Below are 22,070 nucleotides of genomic sequence, written 5' to 3'. Positions count from 1 at the left end.
TTCACATTGCATACGAGGGACTAGACTCTAGAGCCTACAAATGAACAGTTTTCATTATCAAATGACATGAACGTTTGATTAATGACTTATTGCAGTTTTTAACTTTTTATGGCCAAAAACCCAATTCCAAAATATCACATATTCCATCTTGTGCCTAAACAAAACAATGAAAAGACAAACTTAGCTTAAAAACATCGATCGTGAGAACCACAAAAGATTGAAGTTCTTTTAAAAGCACCCACACACTGAGGGGTAACAAGTTTTGATTTCCCCAGAGAAAACGTCTTTCAGACTCGCACAAAAATGTCGGTCTCGAATTTTCTCCCTTTCACGCGACTCCGAAACTGCTCGGTCATCTTTGTCATCATCGGCCTCCATCATCTTTGTAACCATCATGGTCACCCTGGGGCTCGAGATCATCATGTGGCCTCGTAGCCTTGGTGGTCGTAAGGTCATAATGTCCTCGCTCATTGTCCTCTGGATGCCCATATCCGTGCCTAGACTCAACATTATCATACACCTCATGGTCATGGTCAGGCTCATGACCATATCCTTTGTCCCCTTCACCATGGAAGCCTCTTTCAATCTTCAGCTTGCTATGGTCATATTCCGACTCCTTGTCATAAGATCTTCCACGGTCATGATCACGTTCACGTTCCCGGTCTCTACCTCTGTCTTGATCCCTTTCATAGTCATGACCATGGTCCCGATCTCGATCTCGACCATGATCACATTCCCTATCATCACGCCCACGATTCCGATCCCTGTCCCTATTCCTATCACGGTTTCTATGGTGTCTTTCTTCCCTTGCATCTCGATCTCTTGTTCTATCATGGGATCGTTCACGTTTTCGATCTCTTCCTCTGTCACGAGATTTCTCCCTCTCCCTGTAACATTGTTTTTCAAATAAATACAACAAAACTAATTCCATCATTCTTTTTCTATCAATAAAAAGTAAGATACGCTGAAAAGCAAAGGACAAATCAGATTTTGGGATAAGGCTAGGTCAAACACAAGGTAGACCACCAAAATTGATTCGCCTTACCGTTCAGCATGACGATCTTCTCGGGCCCTTGGCTCCTCAGACCTAGGTCTAGGTGCTGAACCTATCTGCTGTTGCTCTCTGGGAAAATTATTGAAAAGTTAATGGAATATGCAAGTAGCAAAAATAACAAATAAATATAAACTATGACATACCCGCTCAGTTTAATAAAGAAACAGGAATCAATAACCAACCATGATTTCACACTACATATAGTTTGGTAATACAAGAACCATCCATCTCTTTGAAGCTTTTATTTGCCATACGCCACATCACACTACCTAGTTTTTCATTTTTTTTTCCTTTTTTGATTGTTGACTTTCAGAGAGTTCTATTCTGGTAAAAATACAGTGCCCCGCACCACCCAAACTACATTGCATAGACAACCCCGCTATACTTTTTCTTCAATTACATCGCACTTTAGATGGTTCCCCAATGCATTTGAGCCCCACTGACCTCTTTATTGCTAATGTGTCTGTCGTGTCATCATCCATATGAATGTAGCTCTCAGTGCCCATCTAAGCATTTTATTTCCCTTATGTTATGCCTGCGTGTTAGAATTAGAATACGGACAGCTGGCTTGGCTTATGCCCACGTGACAGTTACAAACCACTTGTACAACTTGGGCCAATTAGTTGCAACTTGTAAGTCGGTTACCCACCAACCCAAATGTATTTATACTTCATTTCCTTATCAATTAATGCAAGAAAATACGTGCGTTCAGCCTCCCTGTCTCTGCGATGAACTTACGACATTTGCGATAAGGCTATGAACCCTGCCTCTGTTTTCTCTGTTTTTACATGGTATCAAAGCCTGTAATCCATTCCGCTGCTACTACCTTTTGCAGCTGAAACAACCTGTAATTCCCTCCTGGTTCATCCCCTTTGTTCTCATCATTATCAAAACCTGCCGTTGCTTCCAGCTGTGACGGCCATGGAATCTGATCCAAGCTCTCCTTACTACCTATACCCATCCGACAACCCAGGAAGCATTCTTATATCCTTTCACTTGACCGGAGATAATTTTTCGACATGGCAGCGAGCCATGAGAAATGCACTGAGAGCCAAGAACAAATACCGGTTCGTGGACGGATCTTTGCCACGGCCAGCAAGAACATCACCGGACGAAGATGCTTGGGTTAAAGGTAATTCGATGGTGGTTTCTTGGCTGTATAATTCTTTGGGGAAAGAACTCCATGAGTGTAGCCTTCATTGACTCAGCTTCTGAGATCTGGAAGGGGTTAGAGGAGAGATTTGCATAGAGCAACATCCCACGGATCCATCAGTTGAAATGGGACTTGGCAATGCTACAACAAGGAGACCTAATCGTAGCCGGTTATTTCACCAGACTAAGGGTTATGGGATGAACTCGGATGCCTCACCGATCTGCCTCAGTGTACTTGCGAAGCTTTGAAACAATTCATTGCGGATCGTGAGAAAGAAAAACTCCACCAATTCTTGATGGGTTTGAATGAATCTTTCAACATCATCCGATCGAACATTCTGGGATCGGATCCACTGCCGAGTTTGAACAAGGCATATTCGCTTGTGATCCAAGAAGAACGGCTCCAGATGTTTATCTCCCTTCGAGGACCGCCCAACCTTGAAGTTGCTGCATTGAACAGTGTATCAAGATCCAACCCTCGAGAATCCGAGAATTGCAATATCAAGATCCAACCCTCGAGAATCCGAGAATTGCAATCGTTCTAAGTACGTTTGTGATCATTGCAAGAAAGCTGGGCACACAAGGGAACGATGCTACAAGCTTGTGGGTTACCCTGCTGGATGGGAGAAAGGCAGATCAAATTGTTTTACAAAGTCTGACAAGACCCCCCAACCGAGTTCATGTGCCAATGCAGACACCAATGATGACGAATCACCTATTGCTGGGCTGAGCATCTGGCAATATAACCAACTAATGGGCCTGTTGAGCAGAGAGAACCATGAATCAGCTGCACATGTAAACCTTTCTGGTAAGCACTCCAATATTTCCATTGGATGGATCCTAGATAGTGGTGCTTCTGACCATATGGCTTCTACTGCATCATTATCTAATCGCACTCAGCTGCAATCTTCCAAACCAATTCATCTTCCGAATGAGACTGTTACAACTGCGTCTCATTACGAAACTGTGAATCTTGGACCGAAACTGGTCATCAATCATGTTTTGCATGTCCCAAAATTCCACTGCAATTTACTCTCTATTAGCAAACTTACAAAGGAGCTGCAATGTGCTGTTCTGTTCTTTCCTTCATTCTATGTTCTCCAGGACCTTGCCTCTCGGACTGTGATTGGGATGGGTAAACTTGTGGACGGGCTGTATTACTTTACCAATATTGGATCTGTAGATAGTTCTGTTGCGCTCACTACAACCTCGAATAAAGACCAAAAGCTTTGAAATAGACAACTTGGACATGCCTCTTCACATCGCCTTTCCCTCATCCGAGAGATTCCGACCCTTCCTCAAATCAACTGCTGCAACGCATGCCACAGGGCCACACAGTCCAGATTACCATTTCCGGTTCAACAGTCTCAGGTTGCTCAACCCTTTGATCTGGTACATTGTGATTTATGGGGAGGATACAAGACTCCATCACACACAAGCGCACATTATTTTCTTACCATCGTTGATGATCATACTAGATGTGCTTGGACTTATCTTTTGAAATTTAAATATGAAGTTGTTCGTCATCTCATATCCTTTTGTGCTATGGTAAAAAGGCAATATGGCCATTCCTTTCAACAAATTCGATCGGATAATGGCAAGGAATTTTCTCTGTTCCTCTCATCAATTACTTCACTGAATAGGGCATAATCCAACAACATTCTTGCATAGCAAGCCCTCAGCAAAGCGGTGTTGTAGAGCACAAACACCGTCACCTGTTAGAAGTCGCCCATGCATTACGATTCCAAGCTTCACTACCTATCACATTCTGGGGTGAATGTCTGCTCACGACCACATATATCATTAATTGGCTATCAACGCCGTTTCTTTCAGGTAAATCACCATCAGAAGTGCTACTACAACAAATCCCAAGTTACAACCACATGCGAGTGTTTGGCTGTCTCTGTTATGCAAAAGTACAGCCCAAACCTCATGACAAATTCTCTAGCAGGGCAAGACGCTATGTGTTTGTTGGGTATCCATTTGGTCAAAAAGGGTATCGTGTGTTTGATATAGACACTGGGCACATTTTTACCTTGCAGGATGTCATATTTTATGAAGATCAATTCCCATTTCAAACTTCATAACCAACATCAGCCACTCCTATCATACCATTGCCTACATCCGACCATGATTCGACTATATCACCTAATCCATTGGTTCATGACATGCATGAGGCACCACCAATCACAAGCACACCCGCTGGCAGCCCAGAAACAACCATTGAAGAAAATAACCAAGTTCTCACTCAACCTGGCCCACGACCGCATAGACCTCGACAAGTATCCACCCGCTTGCGCTCATATGACTACCAACTTCCACCATCTCTTGCTAACACGGTCACCAGCCCGGGTGCCTGCCTGGCTACAATTTCCTCAGAAGTAGAACGGTCTTCCTTTACTGAGGCTGTCAATGATCCTAAATGGCGATAGGTAATGGCAACCGAAATTGAAGCACTTAGGCTCAAAATGGGTCTACAAGATTAAATTGAGAGCTGATGGCAGCATTGAGAGATACAAGGCCCGTTTGGTGGCAAAAGGGTATAATCAAGTCAAGGGACTTGACTACCACAACATCTTCGTGCTTGTAGCAAAGATTGTTACTGTTCATTGCCTGATCGAAGTGGCAATTGCCAAATGTTGGGAACTTCATCAACTGGATGTAAACAATGCATCCCTCCACAGTGAACTCCAAGAAGATGTTTACATGCGCATCCCTCTTGGATTTGCCAAAGATGGGGATCAACGAGTTTGTAAACTCCAAAAATCCTTATATGGCCTCAAACAAGCTTCACGGATGTGGTTCCAAAAATTTATTCACACGCTATTGGGTGCAAGCTTGACCCAATCAGTGGCAGACTATTCATTTTTTACAAGCAAACAAGACAACTCCTTTATTGCAGTCCTTGTGTATGTGGATGACCTCATCATCATAGGAAATGATCCAAGCCGTATCGCTTCCCTCAAATCTTACCTCAATGAGTGTTTCAGCATCAAGGATCTTGGACCCTTAACATATTTTTTGGTCATTGAGGTGGCTCGTTCAAACTCAAGTGTTTTCCTAAGTCAGCATAAACACGTCATTGACATTTTGAACGAAACTGGGATGCACAAATGCAAACCATGTTCAACTCCCATGGAACAGCAACGACACTTCAATAATGATGCCAGTCCAGTCCTCTCAAATCCAACTCAATACAGGCGTTTGGTGGGCCGCCTTCCATACCTTATGGCCACGAGACCTGATCTTAGCTTCGCAGTAAATCAGCTCAGTCAATTCATGCAAGATCCACGAGAAGAGCACCTCCAGGCTGCTTTACGGGTGGTCAGATATCTCAAATCCACCTCCCATCATGGCATCTTTATCCCATCTACTAATGATTTTGTGGTTCGGACCTTCTGTGGTTCCGACTGGGCTAGTTGTCCACTTACCCGACGCTCCACAACGGGTTATATCATAATGCTTGGACAGTTTCCAATCTCTTGGAAGACCAAGAAACAGCACACTATGTCGTGATCCTTTGTAGAGGCCAAGTATCGAGCCATGGCGGTCACAACATCATAACTCATTTGGCTTAAACGAGTTTTTGCAAATCTAACAATTCGCATCACAACACCCATGGAATTACACTGCGATAAACAAGCTGCTCTCCACATCGCTGCCAATCCGGTTTTCCATGAACGCACAAAGCACATAGATATTGACTGCCATTTTGTCCGAGAGCGTATTCAAAGTAACGAGATCAAAACTTTCCGCATCAATAGCAACAATCAACCAACAGATCTCCTAACCCAAGCTCTAGGGGTGTCAACATTTCAAAACCTCGTTCTCAGGTTTGGCGTTACGTCTTCTCACGCTCCAACTTGAGGGGAGGGTGTTAGAATTAGAATAAGGACAGCTGGCTTCGCTTACACCCACGTGGTAGTTAGTTACAAACCACTTGGACCAATTAGTTGCAACTTGTAAGTCGGTTAACCACCAACCCAAATGTATTTATACCTCATTTCCTTATCAATTAATGCAAGAAAATACGTGCATTCAGCCTCCCTGTCTCTGCAATGAACTTACAACATTTGCGATAAGGCTACGAACCATGTCTCTATTTTCTCTGTTTTTACAATGCAACACCATAATCCGGGATTGTTGTGCTTTAGCCATCTAATAACAGTTCTTGAGTCTCTATAATGAAATTAGTGTAGTTAAGAGCTCTGCTTAACTTCAATCCATGTATAGTGTCAATAATTTTTCTGATCAATAAAGATAAATTTTATTAAACTTCAAATAGAAGGAATTACATCAAGGAGGAAAATTCTCCACCAGAAGAAACTTTATATTTTTGCCCAAAATATTTGTTGTCTTGTAGTCCCTTGTTTAGCCAATGTGTTCGCCATCCCATTGGCTGTTCTTACCCATCTAAAGACAAAAGGTAACATTCATCCCCCTTGCTAAGGATTCTATTTCAGACTGTATGCCTGCATTCTGCAAGCCCATGGGATTTGGGTACTATTCCTTGTCCATGAGATAACCGCTTTTTTTTTTTCTTTTGATAAATAGTCCATGAGATAACCGCTTGTGAATCCCCTTCCACTTCCAAGTTAAGAAACTCAAACTGCTTAGCGAATTTTAGACCCTGAAGAAGACTAGACAACTCTGCTGTCACTGCATCACCATTGACTACAGGTCCTGAACATAACGTATAGTGTCAATAATTATGCCTTTACTGAATTATCATGGCCAACAGGACCAGAGTATATGGTCAAAACCACTCCCACATGATTCCTGAAGACTCCTACTACCGAGTACCGACAATCCTGGATTATCCAGACAGCATCCATCAAAATTAAGTTCTGTGTAATTTAATGGTATGGTGGAGACCAGTTAAATAGCATTGTGTTATTCAATGGAGATGAAGATGCAATCTGTTGTCATCCCCCAATTATATCATCCACTTTGACCCAATAGGCCACTTTAACCATTATGTTTTAAACCAAAGCTTATTTTGAATGGTTCTCCCCCTTGAAGATTCTAATCTCTTTCTCCCCTAATTGACCATGGCACAGTGGCCCTAGTGCACCTCACCGATAATTTACACCGTATCTTCTTAGGGTTGAAAAACTGTGCTAAAAGACTTTCTAGGTCGGGTTGAGAAGACCACTTATATCCAAAAAAGTCAAAAAAAAAAAAGAAAAAAAAGAAATGCTCCCAGAAGAAGTATAGGGATGGGAGATTACCAGGTGAAAAGTAGTTTCGCCACTTGCTGTACATAAGAAACAAATGGAAGGAGACAAGCACCAATTAGGCCTCCTCTTTTGTAGGACCTCACAGGCATTGAAATTATGATGAAAACCTCTCAATAAATATAAAATGCCTTGATTTTTTATGGGGCAGGTCCAAACCATATAGCCCTAACCAGGAAAGCCCTAAAGAGTGTGACAGAAGGGAGCAGAGATTAGAAAAAGGAAACACAAGAGCACAAGAGAAGATCCCAAATGAACAAGAGACCAAATTCTACTGTCAGGCATGGAAGCATCCAAGTAAATGCCTTCTGAGAGGGAGATGAGTTCCAAATCTGCAGTTGTTTTACTAGGGATAACTTTGGCTGTTGCGGACCACAACAGCCTATGTTGTTGAGAGTGTTTTTGGACTGGACATGTTAATCCATTCACGCCCATGTCTAACTTTTTGGTCAAAAGAAAATAGGAGCAATTACTATTTTACCCCACTCTCATGGTAACGTGGCATTTCTAAGAACATTCTCAACAGCATAGGCTGTTGGCCCCCAACAGCCAAAGTTTTTTCGTTTTACCAAGTCCTCTTCTTAACCCCCAATCCTAGATTGGCATAGAGTTGTGTGATGATTAGGCATTAAGAAACAGTTAAATTTTTGTTCAAAGACAAGGCATAAATATTAGGGAACTCCCTTTCAAGGTTGATTCCCCTACCACAAATCCTCCCAAAGTCTAGTTCTAGTCCCATCTAAAACACCATGACAGACCCGAATCAGGAAGGAGAGAGGGCTGAACTTGATTTTCTAAGGAAAACTAAAGATACCCTTTGAATCTCCTTGGCATCCCACCACACAACTTATAACAAACACAATATGGACCATCTCCTTCGACCTTATGGTTGACCTACACCATCCACAAGCATCCTAAAAGTAGAATTCTACTTTTAGGGAAAAAGGGTTAGATTGGGTGGGTCAGACCCACCAAGCCATGGGAAATAAGACCAATGTATATAGGAGGCTTTATGGGGAAAAGGTGGTGCACTAAAACTGTCCTTTGTCCTTTCTACATCCATCCAATTCCCACATTGATCCCCCCCTCATTTGTAATTTGATAATATTGATCTCAGAAAGATATGACTTAAAACAAAATGATTTATGTAACATTTCACAAAAATGTCTCTGACATTCCAAGTAATCTAAAGTTACTTCTACCATTGTTTGACCTCTTCCAAGCTGGGGTTGTACACATGCATATATAGAGAGGAAGTTTGTTCTTTACTAACCTCAATTTGTTGTACAATGCCTTGTATACTTTCATTAATAACAGAGACACTGGGGTGGAAGTAAAAAAGAAATGATTTTAGCACGCATATGACACTGAGCAGAACAGAATGGCGAAATAGGATTCATGCAGCCAATTCCACATTGTTGGGACAATGCTTAGATGATGATGACATGGAAGCCCTAATATTTGTTTTATTAATTAACAGATTCCCCAAAAAAACAAAAAGAAATATTAGTTAATAGAGAACCATAATGTACCTCGAGATGCCATACCAATGGGTGCCACAAATACCTAGAATTTCCACAAAATTAGAAACCTGGGTATGAGCTAATAATGCATGTCGACTAATTTAACTAATGTATTTCCATTTTAAGTTTATCCCATAATATACATCAAGAGAGTCAGAACACTAGACATCTTAAGTCTGTTTGGGACAATACAACAGAACTACTGTATTGAAGCTATTACCTGCCAGAATGCTTTTGATTAACTTCTTCACCTCCAACCCTGGTTGATCCAAGTCCCCCACCTAATCTGCGAGGTCTCCAATTTGGAACAGTTCTACCACGTTCAACATCCACAAGCACCCTTCTGTTGTCAACCTTCCTTCCATCAGCTTTTTTGTATGCAGCTGCATGATACATAGCAAATTGACTTGATCATAACAAAAGTAATGCATGAGCAGGTCAGTGGAGAAGATCCTTGAAGATAGAAGCAAAAAATCTCATGTTCGAAGAGATGAGAATCAAGGGGAAGGTAAACCTGAAGGTAAGGGAAGCGAAAAAGGGTACAGTATTGCTGGAAGGATTAGAAGTGATCGAGTGGCTAAGAGAGTTCATAGCTGGAGCCTGTTCAAAAGGTAAGCAGATAAACTGGCAGGATTTTAGTACATTAGAAGGGAGAAGATATGTTGTTGAATGTAAGAGGAATAGAAAAGGTTTCTTCATAGCTTTGGCTGAATTTTTTGGTAAGGGACGAAGGCAACTGGTGTGTCTACCAGCAGGAAAACAGAACCAAGGTTGGGGGGAAGTTGACTGGTTGCTCAAAGAGTTCTTAGTCCAAAGAGTAGCAAATGATAAAAAAGCCTCCATAAGGGAGGAGAAGGCATATCTCAGCAACAGCAGGATAGAACAAGGGCCAGTGGTCATGGCAAAAACAAAAGGCTAATGCAGAATGGTGGGAGGTCTAGAGAGAGAGGAGTGGGATAGTAAGTTTGTGATACAAGCCAAGGAAAAGGTTAATGATTGGAGGAGGGTAGCTGATTTACTGGCAACCAGGTTGAAGCTGAAGAGTGTCTTCATAGTAACCCCCTTTGATAGCTGTAAAGCCATCCTAGATCCATTAGAGAATGATTTGGAAATATCAGCTATCAATGTTCAGGCTGATTTCGGATCATTCACAGTCTTTAAATGGAATCCAACTCCAAGGATTTTTTTGTCGAAGATGGTGTGGTGGTGCGTGTAATAGGCTTGCCATTTCATCTATGGAAACAAGAAATAGCAGAGTCTATAGCTGTATTGTGTGGAGGAATCTTGAAAGGAGCTTTCTGGGGTGATCTTTACTCAGTAGCAATCCTGTTAAGTGGTGTGAAGCCAGAAGACATTCCACGAAAGATAGAGGTACAAACAGAGGGGAGCTTTGTCTCTGTGTGGTTAGCTTCCTCCATTGAAGCAGGGCTGTGGAAGGAGGCTCGTATGGTAGGAGGGGAGAAGGAGGAAGAAGCACTACGTGGACCTGTGAGATTGGTTAATTCAAATGGGAAGGAATGTTTCACTAAAAAGGGCCAACAAGTTCTGGGAAGCCAAAAAGTTTTGGGCAATTAGAAGGTCAAACCTGAAGAAAGCAAGATAAGGATATGACAAATGGCAAATCCTTTGCGCAAGTGGTGTCAGGGGAAACAGACAAAAACTTACCATTGGCGAAAGGGAGAGGGCTGAACAAGCAACCTCAGACAGGGAAGGTTGCTGGCTCTACCAATAAAACAGGGGGGCGTTACTTTTTAAGAGGTCACGTTGGACAAAAAGAATTAGAAAATGGGCCCAATCGAGTGGATCCCTTTTGTGGTGGGGCGGAGAAGGCAACTCAAGTAAAGGTCTTAAAGTTGGGTTCCTATAATCTTGAGCCCAAGGCCCATTACAAGATAGTTGGGCCGAGGGACACTTTAAGTAAGCACGTGACTGGGAGGAGGGATGAGCTGATAGACGAGACTAAGCGTCTATCTTCTTCTACCCCGACTCCCTCCTTCGATCGAACAGATCAGGCGCAAAATCTCAAGACTCTCAGTCTCGAGGTTCTCTACATTGGGTTCCATCCAACTTGGCGAACCGTCTTTCACCAGATAGGCGCAACCCGAGATACATGAAGCCTAGTGATTTGAACAAAACAGGGTCTGAAGATTGGTTGTGTGAACAAAACAGCAGTGACGATTCTGATACAGACAAAATGTTAAGTTTGGGAAAGTCTGTCTCCGAAAAGCAACAATGAGTTACTTGAAATAGAAAGTTTGCATACAGAGCTGTTGTTTTTAGAGGAAGAGACTAAAGAGGTAGGTGGCGGGAAGACTAGAAATGGTGAAGAAAATGGTTCTAAAGTTGTGAAAAAACTCCTCCTCCCTTCGTTAAGGGAGCTGACCCTGAGTCTAATGAATTACAGGATGTTGGTGGAAAGGGACAAGAATCGACCGTGAGGATGGATGTGGGTATTCCAGTGTCAGAAACACAGAGACAGGTTTTCCAAGTGGGTAGGTCGTCAGGAAGTGATTCTTTCACTATGTCTACTTCACAACCTTGTCCAAAAAAGGGAAAGGCCTTAAAACCATCTGCCGCCTGTCAGCACTTCAATTCCAGTGTTTCTAGTCCAACCCCCGTCCTACCAGGTATGGGTGTCAATTCTTTTATAGGTACTGACTTGTTTGCTATGCCTGTAACAGATATCCCAGCTTCCCATCCAGGAGGTTCTGATGCAAGAGAGAGGGTGATAATGGAAGAAGGAGAGAGGGTGTTGAAAGGAAGTAGTAAGGGGGAGGCGGACAGAATTTGGGAGCTGATTGTACAATGATGGAGGAAAAAAAAAAAGGAAGGACTCTTAGACAGATGTTGTAGCCAAAATAAGTGTGAGCAGGGTCAAATTCTTCCTCAGACATTGGCTAGAAAGGATGGAGAAAAGAAAAAGGATGATTGTTATATTAGGAAGGGGGGGGGGGGGGGGAAGGAACAAATAAGAAAAAAAGATCTGAAGTGGAAAGGCTAATTTCAGACATTAAGGGGGATTTAGAATTCAGTGGTAGAGAGGATAGGAGGAAGGGCCTAAAATGAGGAGACTATGGCCTTTTCATGGGTTTTTTGCTATGTTGTCTCGATGAAAATTATTAGCTGGAATGTAAGAGGGTTAGGGAGTGCAAGAAAGAGAAGGGTGATCAAAGACCTACTCCGAAGGGAAAAACCTGATATTGTATTGTTACAAGAATCCAAAATGATGGAATTAGATGGGAGATGGGTGAGGAGTTTTTTGGAGATCTAGAGGTTTAGGTTGGAGCTTGTCTCCTTCTTGGGGAACCTCGGGGGGGATTGTAACACTATGGAGGGAGGATGTGGTGGAAGTAGTGGAAGAATTGATAGGCAGATTCTCAGTTTCCATTAAGTGTAAGAATGTAGAGAATGGGTGTGTATGGGTCTTAACCAATGTTTATGGCCCTAATTCCTATAGAGAGAGGAATGAGATGTGGGAGGAGCTATATGCAATCAAGGGGCTATGAGATGGTCCTTGGTGCCTGGGCGGGGATTTTAATGTCATTAGATTCTCTGATGAAACCAGTAATCCTCAACAGGTAATTTCAACAAGCATGAAGAAATTTAATGGTTTTATTGAAGAATGTGAATTGAAGGAAATACCTCTGTTGCAAGCCAGTTACACTTGGTCCAACCTTCAGGAAACCCCTTTGTGTTCGAAGCTGGATAGATTCTTATTTAACATTGCCTGGGAAAATAGTTTGGAAAACTTGGTTGCTAGAGCGTTACTCAGGGTCACCTCCGATCACTGTCCTATCCAAATAGGTACTGAGTCATTTTCTATAGGACCCAAACCTTTTAGATTCGAAAATATGTGGCTCACCCATCCAGATTTTGTGAAAAAAGTGAAGGAATGGTGGGGTGAGGAGGAGAGGGGGGTAAGATGGAAGGGGATCAAGTTCCATAAGAAATTAAAAAGGCTGAGAGACAAAATAAAAGAGTGGAATAGAGATCAGTTTGGTAGAATTGAGGAGCAAAAACTGTGCCTAATTTCTCTCATAGAGAACTTGGATGTAAAGGAATCTTAAAATGGGCTGACCGAGGAGGACAGAGTGTTAAGGAGACAATTGGAAAAGGATTTGGAAGAGGTGTTATTGAGGGAAGAAATCAGTTGGAGACAAAAATCTAAACACAAGTGGATTAAGGAAGGCAATGGGAACACTAGATCCTTCCATGATTTGGCAAATGGGAGACGAAGAAAGAATCTTGTGACCAAGCTAGAGATAGGAGAGGAGGTAATTACCAACCAGGATGACAAAGCCAGAAAATTTGTGGACCACTTCAAATCGATTTATAGAAGACCTTTGAGTGAGAGAGCAGTCATGGAAAGGGTGGATTGGCCAAGAATTGAGGATGGAGTGGCAAGGTGGCTGGAAAGGGATTTCGAGGAAGAAGAGATTAAGAAGGTTGTTTTTCTAATGGATAGATCCAAGGCTCCAGGTCCAGATGACTTTACGATGGGCTTTTGTCAAGACTGTTGGGAGGTGGTGAAAGAGGATTTAGTTGAAGTCTTTAAGGAATTTGCAGACAATCACACTATAAACCCTGGAATTAATGCCACCTTTTTGGCCCTGATACCTAAGAAGATTGATGCCAACCGCCCAAAAGATTTTAGGCCTATTAGTTTGGTGACAAGCATCTATAAAATTCTGGCTAAAGTGTTCTCATTGAGGATCAAAATAGTCCTCCCTTCTATCATTAGTGAAACACAGGGGGCTTTCATTCAAGGGCGACAAATAACAGATCAGATCTTAATTGCGAATGAGTGTGTGGAGGAAATGAAAAGGTCTAGTAAGAGAGGATTCATTTGTAAATTGGATCTTGAAAAGGCCTATGATTTTGTGGACTGGAAGTTTCTATTAGAGGTTATGCAAAACTGTGGGTTTGGGGACAAGTGGTGTAATTGGATCTTTAGGTGTATTAGTACTTGTCACTACTCTATTCTGGTAAATGGTATCGTGAGGGACTTTTTTCCAGCTTGCAGGGGTGTCAGGCAAGGGGATCCACTCTCACCCTTCCTTTTTACCTTAGTAGCTGATGTGATTAGTAGGATCATTACTAAGGCTGACAGCGAAGATGCCATTAGGGGTTGGAGAATAGGGAGACACCAAGTTCCCGTCACCCACCTTACATTTGCAGATGACCTAATGATCTTTTGTGAAGGAGGTCTTAGCGAAAAAGTAGCAAACCTAAAGGAGGCTAATAAAAGGTTTTGAAAGTATCTCTAACTTGAGAATAAATCTGGAAAAGAGCTGCATAGCGGGTATAAATTTAGAGGTAGGAGAGGTCGAGGCTATTGTGGAGTGTCTTGAGTGTTCCACTTCTGTTTGGCCTATGTCATATTTAGGGCTTCCTTTAGGGGCAAATCCTAGGGAGAGTAGATTTTGGACCCCAGTGATAGAAAAGTTTGAGAAGAGATTAGCCTCATGGAAGAGGAATTATATCTCTTTAAGAGGGAGAATTACCCTAATAAAAGCTACCTTGGCTAACTTACCTACCTATTATTTGTCTGTTTTTAGGATACCAGTTAGGGAAGCTAGGAAACTGGAGAAGTTGATGAGAGATTTCTTATGGGAGCCGGGACAAGAAAAAAATGATCACTTGGTTAATTGGGAAATTGTGTGCAGAAGTAAAGAAGAGGGGGGTTTGAGACTTGGGAGGATAACTAGAAAAAATCAAACCTTGTTAGGGAAATGGTTATGGCGATGGCCTTTGGAAAGAGAGAGATTGTGGCATGAGGTGGTGGGAAGCATTCATGGGAGGTCAGAGAATGGATGGGATGCTGGTGTATCAAGGCAAGCTAACCTAGCAGCACCTTGGAAGGCTATTCACAACACCCTTCCTCAATTCCTCAATTTTATCAGGTATGAAGTTTGTTCTAGCAACTCTGTTCTTTTTTGGGAGGATATTTGGGTAGGAGACACACCGTTAAAGGATTTGTTTCCTTTGCTTTTTTCTATTTCTTTGTACAAAAAAGAGGTGGTCTCAAAATTTGTCTCACCTTTGGGAACACCCTTAGATCCTACTTGGGATTTTGGGTTTCGTAGAGGTCTTAGGGATGATGAAATTGATTATCTTTCTGCTTTGCTTGGTTGTCTTAATCAGGTTTGTTTGGATCCCTCCAAGCCAGATAAGAGGGTTTGGACTCCTAGACCCAATGAAACCTTCACTTGTGCTTCTTTCTTCAAGTCCATCTCTCAACTTTCTACTCACCAACCCTTTCCGTCAAAAGAAATTTGGTGTAGGCCAATTCCCCCAAAAATTATGGCATTTTGTTGGGAAGTATTCCATGGGAAAGTTAACACTTTAGATAACCTACAAAAGAGAAGACCTTTCCTCTGTATTTCTCCTAATTGGTGTATCCTCTGTAGAGCTCACAATGAGGATTGTTACCATTTATTAATATCTTGTCCCTTTTCTGCAGACCTTTGGGCTTGGCTACTTTCGTTGTTTGGGGGTAGTTGGAGTCTACCAGCAGAATTTCACATGCTCTTCAACCATTCTACCTTTTATTGGCCTACAAAAATAGGGAGAATTATGTGGAGATGTGCTCGTGCTGCTTTGATTTGGACTCTTTGGGAAGAAAGAAATCTTAGAATCTTTCAAGAAAAGGAAAGGAGTAGCCAGGATTTGAAAGACTGTGTGTTACATAGGGCAATACATTGGCTGAAGACCTTGGAAATCTTTCATCAATTCTCCTTTAATGACCTCTGGAGAAATTGGTCAGCAGTAGCGAGGTGTTCATCTCTAAAGGACAAATCAATTACAAACTGATCTCCTCCATCCGAAGGCTCACTAAAGTTGAACTTTGATGGAAGTAGCATGGGTAATCCAAGTTTATCCGGAATGGGGGGTGCTTTGAGAAATACGAAGGGAGAGATTTTGTTGCTTTAGTTAGGTCCCTTGGGATTTGGGAACTCCATCAGGGCAGAACTCTTAGTTGTTGTACAAGGGGTGCAATTTGCAAACCAGCTAGGGGTACAACAACTAATAATTGAGGGGGACTCCAAAGTGGTGGTGGGTTGGTTGAAAAATTCTAAAGAGGCTATGTGGCGATACAAGAATGAAATGAAGAAATTTAGTTGGTTGACAAGGAATATGTTGGTCACTGTACAGTGGGTGGGGAGATCAGCAAATACTTTGTCAGATATGTTAGCTAAGCAAGGGGTAAATAGGGAAGAATTATTTTGGGCTCAGTTGTGATTCTTGTTTTTCTTTCCAAGTTTACTTGTAAGATTCAAGGAGGGGCTGCAGCTCGCGCCTCTCGCTGGGATGATGTATGAACTCACTCTAAATTTGCTTCTGAATCAATAAATTTATTATTATTCATCGAAAAAAAAAAGAGCATATGACAGACTTTTCATATCCCGGGTATGCATATACTCAATAAAGGCGTAGCCTCTAGGCTTGTTTGTCACTTTATCAGTAACCATCCGAACCTGAGATTTTCACAAAAAAAGCCAAATCAACAACCTTTTGCAAATAATAATTTAATCTGAACCATAAAATTGCAACAAACAAGAGAATAAAAACCAAGGGGTTTGGCCACTTTGCAAAAGATATGATTTAGAACATAAAACATATTTCAAATACTAAATCTAAATAATCTAAATGGCACGACAGACAGGCGCTATGCCTAATTAGCCGTGCTCACCTTTTAAGGTGTACAGCTTCACCACCATTGCTAGAGTAGCAGAAAAAAACTGATGTGGCCAGTTTACCCAGTTGTGAAACAGATTTACCATCTCCTTACCAAGGAATAAAACTTTAACATAGCAAAATAATTATGAATAACAAAGAAAATACCAGATATCTTCTGAACTGCTGAGAGATTTTTTTTCTTTTTTTTTTTATTTGATAAGAACTGCCGAGAGATTTTTGATGTCCTTTAGTCAAAATAAAATCTTCAGTGGCAAGAAGAATGCAAGAGAGAATAAAAATATCAGAAAAGATACACTCCTAACTTTTTATACACAGTTCAGAAAAAGAAGGAAAATGAGTTTCTCCTTTTATAGCTCGAAAATAAAATCCAAAAGGCAAGATGCATCATTATCCTGCTCGCCTTTAAGGTTTACAGCATCGCCATGCATGATGCAGCTCCGTCATTGTGATTGGATTGGCAGAAAATAAAAGTGTATGCACAAACCAGTTGTGAAACAGATAACACCCCGGATAAGGGGATAGATAAAACAAACCATAATGCCATTAGTGGCAAGTCTACCTGTTATTACCCGACTCAAGCTGATCCAACATCAACGATTTTGAACAATGCCAAGTAAACTCCATTTTGAATTTGAAAATTAAAAAAAAAGTGTGGTACAATCATCACTAGCCACCCTCACCTTTATAATGTTTTTCTTCAAAATCCATGATACAACACCATTCTTGCAATTAAGTTGGCCAAAATGATGCTCTGACTCAATAATACCAACTAGAAAATAGCTTGTATACTTACCAAAATGATGCTCAGACCCAATAATACCAACTAGAAAATAGCTTAAATACTTACCATTCGTCAAATTAGGACAGATATGAAAGAAAAAATAGAGAAAATCAACATTGTTTGATTTTAAATATATATCATTGCCCACCTTAAGAGTAAAAATGAACCTCCTGAGTCAAATAAAGATGAACATATCGAGCTATGGCATACAATTTTTTCCCAGGAATTTTGAAATCTTGAAATTTAAGATGAAAGTTAAGAACTTCTAAGTACACAAAACCAGTTAGTTTTGATACCACTGAATCTCTTACCGAAGTCAAAAGGCAATAACCTGAGTCCCCAACAGGGATGCTCTAAAATACCTACCCGCTTGATCGGCCCATAAGCTTCAAACTCCCTTTTGATTCTGTGCTCAGTGGTCTCATAATTCTGCAATAGAACCATTATACTTGCAAGTCATTCCAAGCAGAGAGAAACTTAAATAGCATTTAAAATTGCCCCTTTAAAGCCTTTCTGTAGCTTCCTAAATGGGAATGCCATTTTCTGCATTTCATTGGCATTTGATAATTGGGATATGCAGGTGCTTCTAGCAGGAGTCATTTTTAGCCCAGAAGCCAAAAGAAGCTCCTTCCTTTCTTAATCAGTTAGAAGCTCCTTCATTTATACATGTAGAAATTGAAAATTTAATATTAATTCTAAATATCCAAAACACCATTTTTATCCTACTAAGTTTTTAAAAAAATTCAAGTTATCAATATACCCCTTAGATTTCTCTTCATATCTGGAGCTATCTTTTGCATAAAGACCACCAGATGTCTTCACTATTAAGAAAGTTCCAGAATATAGTTGCAATCCTTCTAATAAAATTTTTAAATGATCTGTGTAGTTCTCAATTCTTTTGCCATATTTAAAAGCTACTTACATCAGGAAAAAAATATCTTCACCACTTAGATGTTCTTCCTTCTATAGGTACTTCCAGAACATGCTGTTCTAGAAATATTTTCATCTAAGAGGCAAGCCTGAAGATCAACTTAAATATGAACATGAAATATGATAACACATAGAAAGAGACTACTCACAAGCTTTGCAACAAATAGTGTCTTGTATGGATCTCCCGATATATTTGGATCACTATTAGGATCATCTGCATAAAAGGAAAAAATTTTAGTTTCATATGTATCTAATAATTTAATACTAAACATAAATTGAAGGAGGCCATATCACATTTTTTAAGCTCTTCAGCAGCATTTGCAGCCCCGTTTTCAAGCCGTAACTTGTGAATTCTAGCCCTTCTTTCTTCCTGTTTCCATAAAGTTCATATACCATGGATGACATAAACTATTACAGGGAATCAGACAAGAAACCAATAAGGCAAAACATTTCACTTGCCAAAAATTCAATATACTCCACAACCACAAGAAGATGAAGCATAAACATTCCTGAACAAGGGATTAGTGTGAGTTTTGTGCTTTCATCATTAAAGAAGAGGCCGCATCTCATGCCTCTTCTTAGGCTGTTTGTATGCTCACTGTTTCACTATTAATAACAATTTAATTCATTTATCAGAAAAAAAAATTCCTGAACAAGGGAATAAATATAAGCAAAAAAAAGGCATAAAGTTTGGTTCAATCTCATTTGAACAGTATTTAGTACCTGGAAAATTGTTAATTTTGCTAATTTATTAAAGGACTGCCTCTTGAATAACCAAAATCAAAGCAGTTAAACGACTGGACTGATCTTGACCATCCATTAATTGCTTTACGTGAATGGAAACAATTTACGGGAAATATTTAATATGCTAATAATAGGTTCTTATTGTCAACCTAAAGGCATAATACTCAGCAGCTGGCACAACCAAGAGTTAACATATCAACTGCAAATGGTTATCATCCAATCAGAGTACCAATGTTTCAATTCCACCTATTGCACCTTAAAATTGGAAACTGCTAATCATGTCATAGGCTATGAAACTGCAACGCCAACTTCTCTTTTACTCTTCTTTTTTCGTAGAGTGATTAACTGATCATTGCCTAATTTGCTCAAATATTACCTTTAAATCAGTATTCTGTAATACAGACGTCTTCTTGACAAAGGAGGTGCTAGACATTTCCAGACCAAAGGAGGTGTAGATGAATTGAAGCATTTTCTTGACAAAATATGTTCAAGAAGGCCACAGGGAGAGAAGTTCATCAGCATTGCAGTTTTTTTTTTATATATTTGAAAAGTTATTTTTTTACCAATATATAAGAAAAGTTTAAAGCACCCCAAAGAGAGGGATGATGTGTGACCTCCCTTGAAACCAGCCACGCACTAGAAACAAAGCATTACAAGGTTGCCCAATACAGATGTTCCCTCAATACCCCTTGTTTAGCAAGATGATCAACCATAGCATTTGCTGACCTGCTCACCCAATGTGAGCTAACAATTATGTTACTTGTCAACCAGCTTGCCTTCTTTAGGAAACCCTTCTAGCACCAAGTGACTGAGCTCAGGTCTATCAACCAACCCACAACAACCTTAGAATCTCCTTCACTTAGAAGATGCTCAACTCCTAGTTGATTTGCTATCTGAATACCCTGTAGAGCTACCAATAGTTCAGCCCTGATTGAGTCTCCTATTCCCACTGGACCAGAGTACGAGGCTAAGATGTTGCTATCCTTATATCTCAAAATCCCTCCTATGCTTGAGGAGACAGAGTTTCCCTGAAGGATGGGGATACTCAAATTGCAACATCCATGGATACCTAGGAGCCCTATCAATCTTGCAGGATTGATACCCAAAAAGGCTAGGCAAGTTGTGTATAATAAATGTGCCCTCTACTTATTTATGAAGGCATTGAAGATGGTTTACCCATTTAGTGACAACACCAAGAAAAAGGAAACTTCCAAACCCCTAGCCTGGGATCAAATCTTGCCTTTATCATCAAGCTACCAGTGGCTGACCAATTAGCTTTATAGTAAAGCATATCTAATATATATAGATGCTCCTCAATACCCTTTGTATGGGGATGCCATGGTTGGGAATCAATTTATCCCACAATTACCCTCTTGTTAAATACAACAAAGACTGCACAATTACTCTCAATGTTGCTAATAGATTTTGACATTCAATTAGTTTATTAAATACTTATAACCTTCTTGCTTGATGTATAAAACTAGGGAATAACCTAGAGTTTAGGTTTTTTCTTTGTCAAATTCCATCACCTAGGAGACACTTAGGCTGACACCTACACTACAAGGCACTCCACTATAACCTAGAACCACCAATACACCTTGACAACTATGTAACGTATACAATTCATAGCTCTGCAAGCAAGTAATTAATTAATCTTCTCACCTCACATGTTAAAGCCGAAGAAACCATATTAACACTAACCATGAATCATGAAGCAGTCATCAAATGAAACAACATCCATACCAGCCCTATAGGAGTGAAATATTGACCATCCCCAAAGAAGGATTTAAAAATAAAGGATATTAACCATACAAACATAAAGATTAAGTCACCCATAAAGCAAGACTGCCTACTCCCAAATAAGAACCCAAGAATCTAAATTCATAGTACATCTGGAGGACGAAATCCCTGTTCAGACAATACTAACTTACTGTAGCTTCAGCCTTTTGGACAGGAGGAGCATATTCAGGGTCTCCTGGCTCAGCAAAGTTACTCACAAATTGTGCCATTCCTTGACAAAAAGAAAAAAATAAATAAAACTTAGCATTATATTAAACAATCAGTATGAAAACAATAATCAACACTTTGAGGTTTAAACAATATAGACCTGTATATGGAGGGCATTTTCTTTTCTCTGCAGGTGGTTTGTGCTCCAAAGGAGGTCGAGGCTCAAAAAGCTTCAAAAGGTTAAATGTAAGGCCAGTTGGATGGCTCTGTCCAATCTGTATAAAGAAACATGGCAGCGATTAAAACTCCACTGAAGTAAATAAGCTTTCTTATTAAGATGAAGCATAAAACTGCAACAAAGTGTTCATTAAAAAAAAGAGCATAACCATAGTTAATGGTTATGTTTGATTCGTTTAGGCTCTCTTTAACTATTACAGTAGATATGGATTTAGATAGGGAGATAAGGAGAGAAAGCTACAGATCAAGGAAAGACATTGTCATAACCATAGTTAATGGGAAAGAACAAGGAAACGAAGGAAACTAAATAGAGACTAACCAGTAAATGATCTTCAAAAAGAAATAAAAAAAAAAATCCCCTACCCCCTGGTCACTAAGAAATGGAGGTGTGTTCAGCCTTGGACATTAATAATGATTCAGACAGAGATGGTCAACGTCAATCATACATTTTAAGCTGAGAAATTAACAGATGATACCACTCGCAAATCCATCGGCTCCTAAACTAGGGCTCCAAAGCGCGATAACTTCTACTACAGGATATGCACTGGGATGAACAAAAACGAATACCAGTTTCAATTGCAGAACGGTTGCGCGGTTCTGGGCTTTCGTGCGCGCCTGCACCGCGGCGTCTCTGTTGTTGCGCATGAACGCATCATTGTAGTCTCCCATCTTTCGGAGGCCTGATCAGAGCACCAAAGTAGAGTTTTGTTCTATTTTCCCGTTAGCCGAAGTCGCGGGGAGCTATGAGAAGTCCGGCAAAATCT

At 40.6% G+C, this 22,070-nt stretch overlaps 1 protein-coding gene across 1 annotated transcript; it reads right to left on the bottom strand.

The window, feature by feature from the left end:
• Positions 1-30: 30 nt before the first annotated feature.
• U1-70K (U1 small nuclear ribonucleoprotein-70K) lies at positions 31-22,056 on the bottom strand. The gene is made up of 10 exons (XM_010265398.2): positions 21,874-22,056; positions 21,230-21,344; positions 21,054-21,133; positions 18,673-18,748; positions 18,528-18,592; positions 17,815-17,877; positions 16,363-16,444; positions 9,187-9,349; positions 1,046-1,123; positions 31-887 (listed from the first exon to the last, which is right to left on the bottom strand). The coding sequence occupies exons 1-10, from the start codon at positions 21,973-21,975 to the stop codon at positions 365-367; spliced, it is 1,347 nt and encodes a 448-aa protein (XP_010263700.1). The 5' UTR covers positions 21,976-22,056; the 3' UTR covers positions 31-364.
• Positions 22,057-22,070: the final 14 nt, after the last annotated feature.

Source organism: Nelumbo nucifera, chromosome 1 (assembly GCF_055504915.1).
Source record: "Nelumbo nucifera cultivar China Antique chromosome 1, China Antique-T2T, whole genome shotgun sequence".
NCBI lineage: Eukaryota > Viridiplantae > Streptophyta > Magnoliopsida > Proteales > Nelumbonaceae > Nelumbo > Nelumbo nucifera.
Note: the sequence above shows the minus strand (reverse complement) of the source record. Positions and strands in the feature narration are given on the sequence as shown.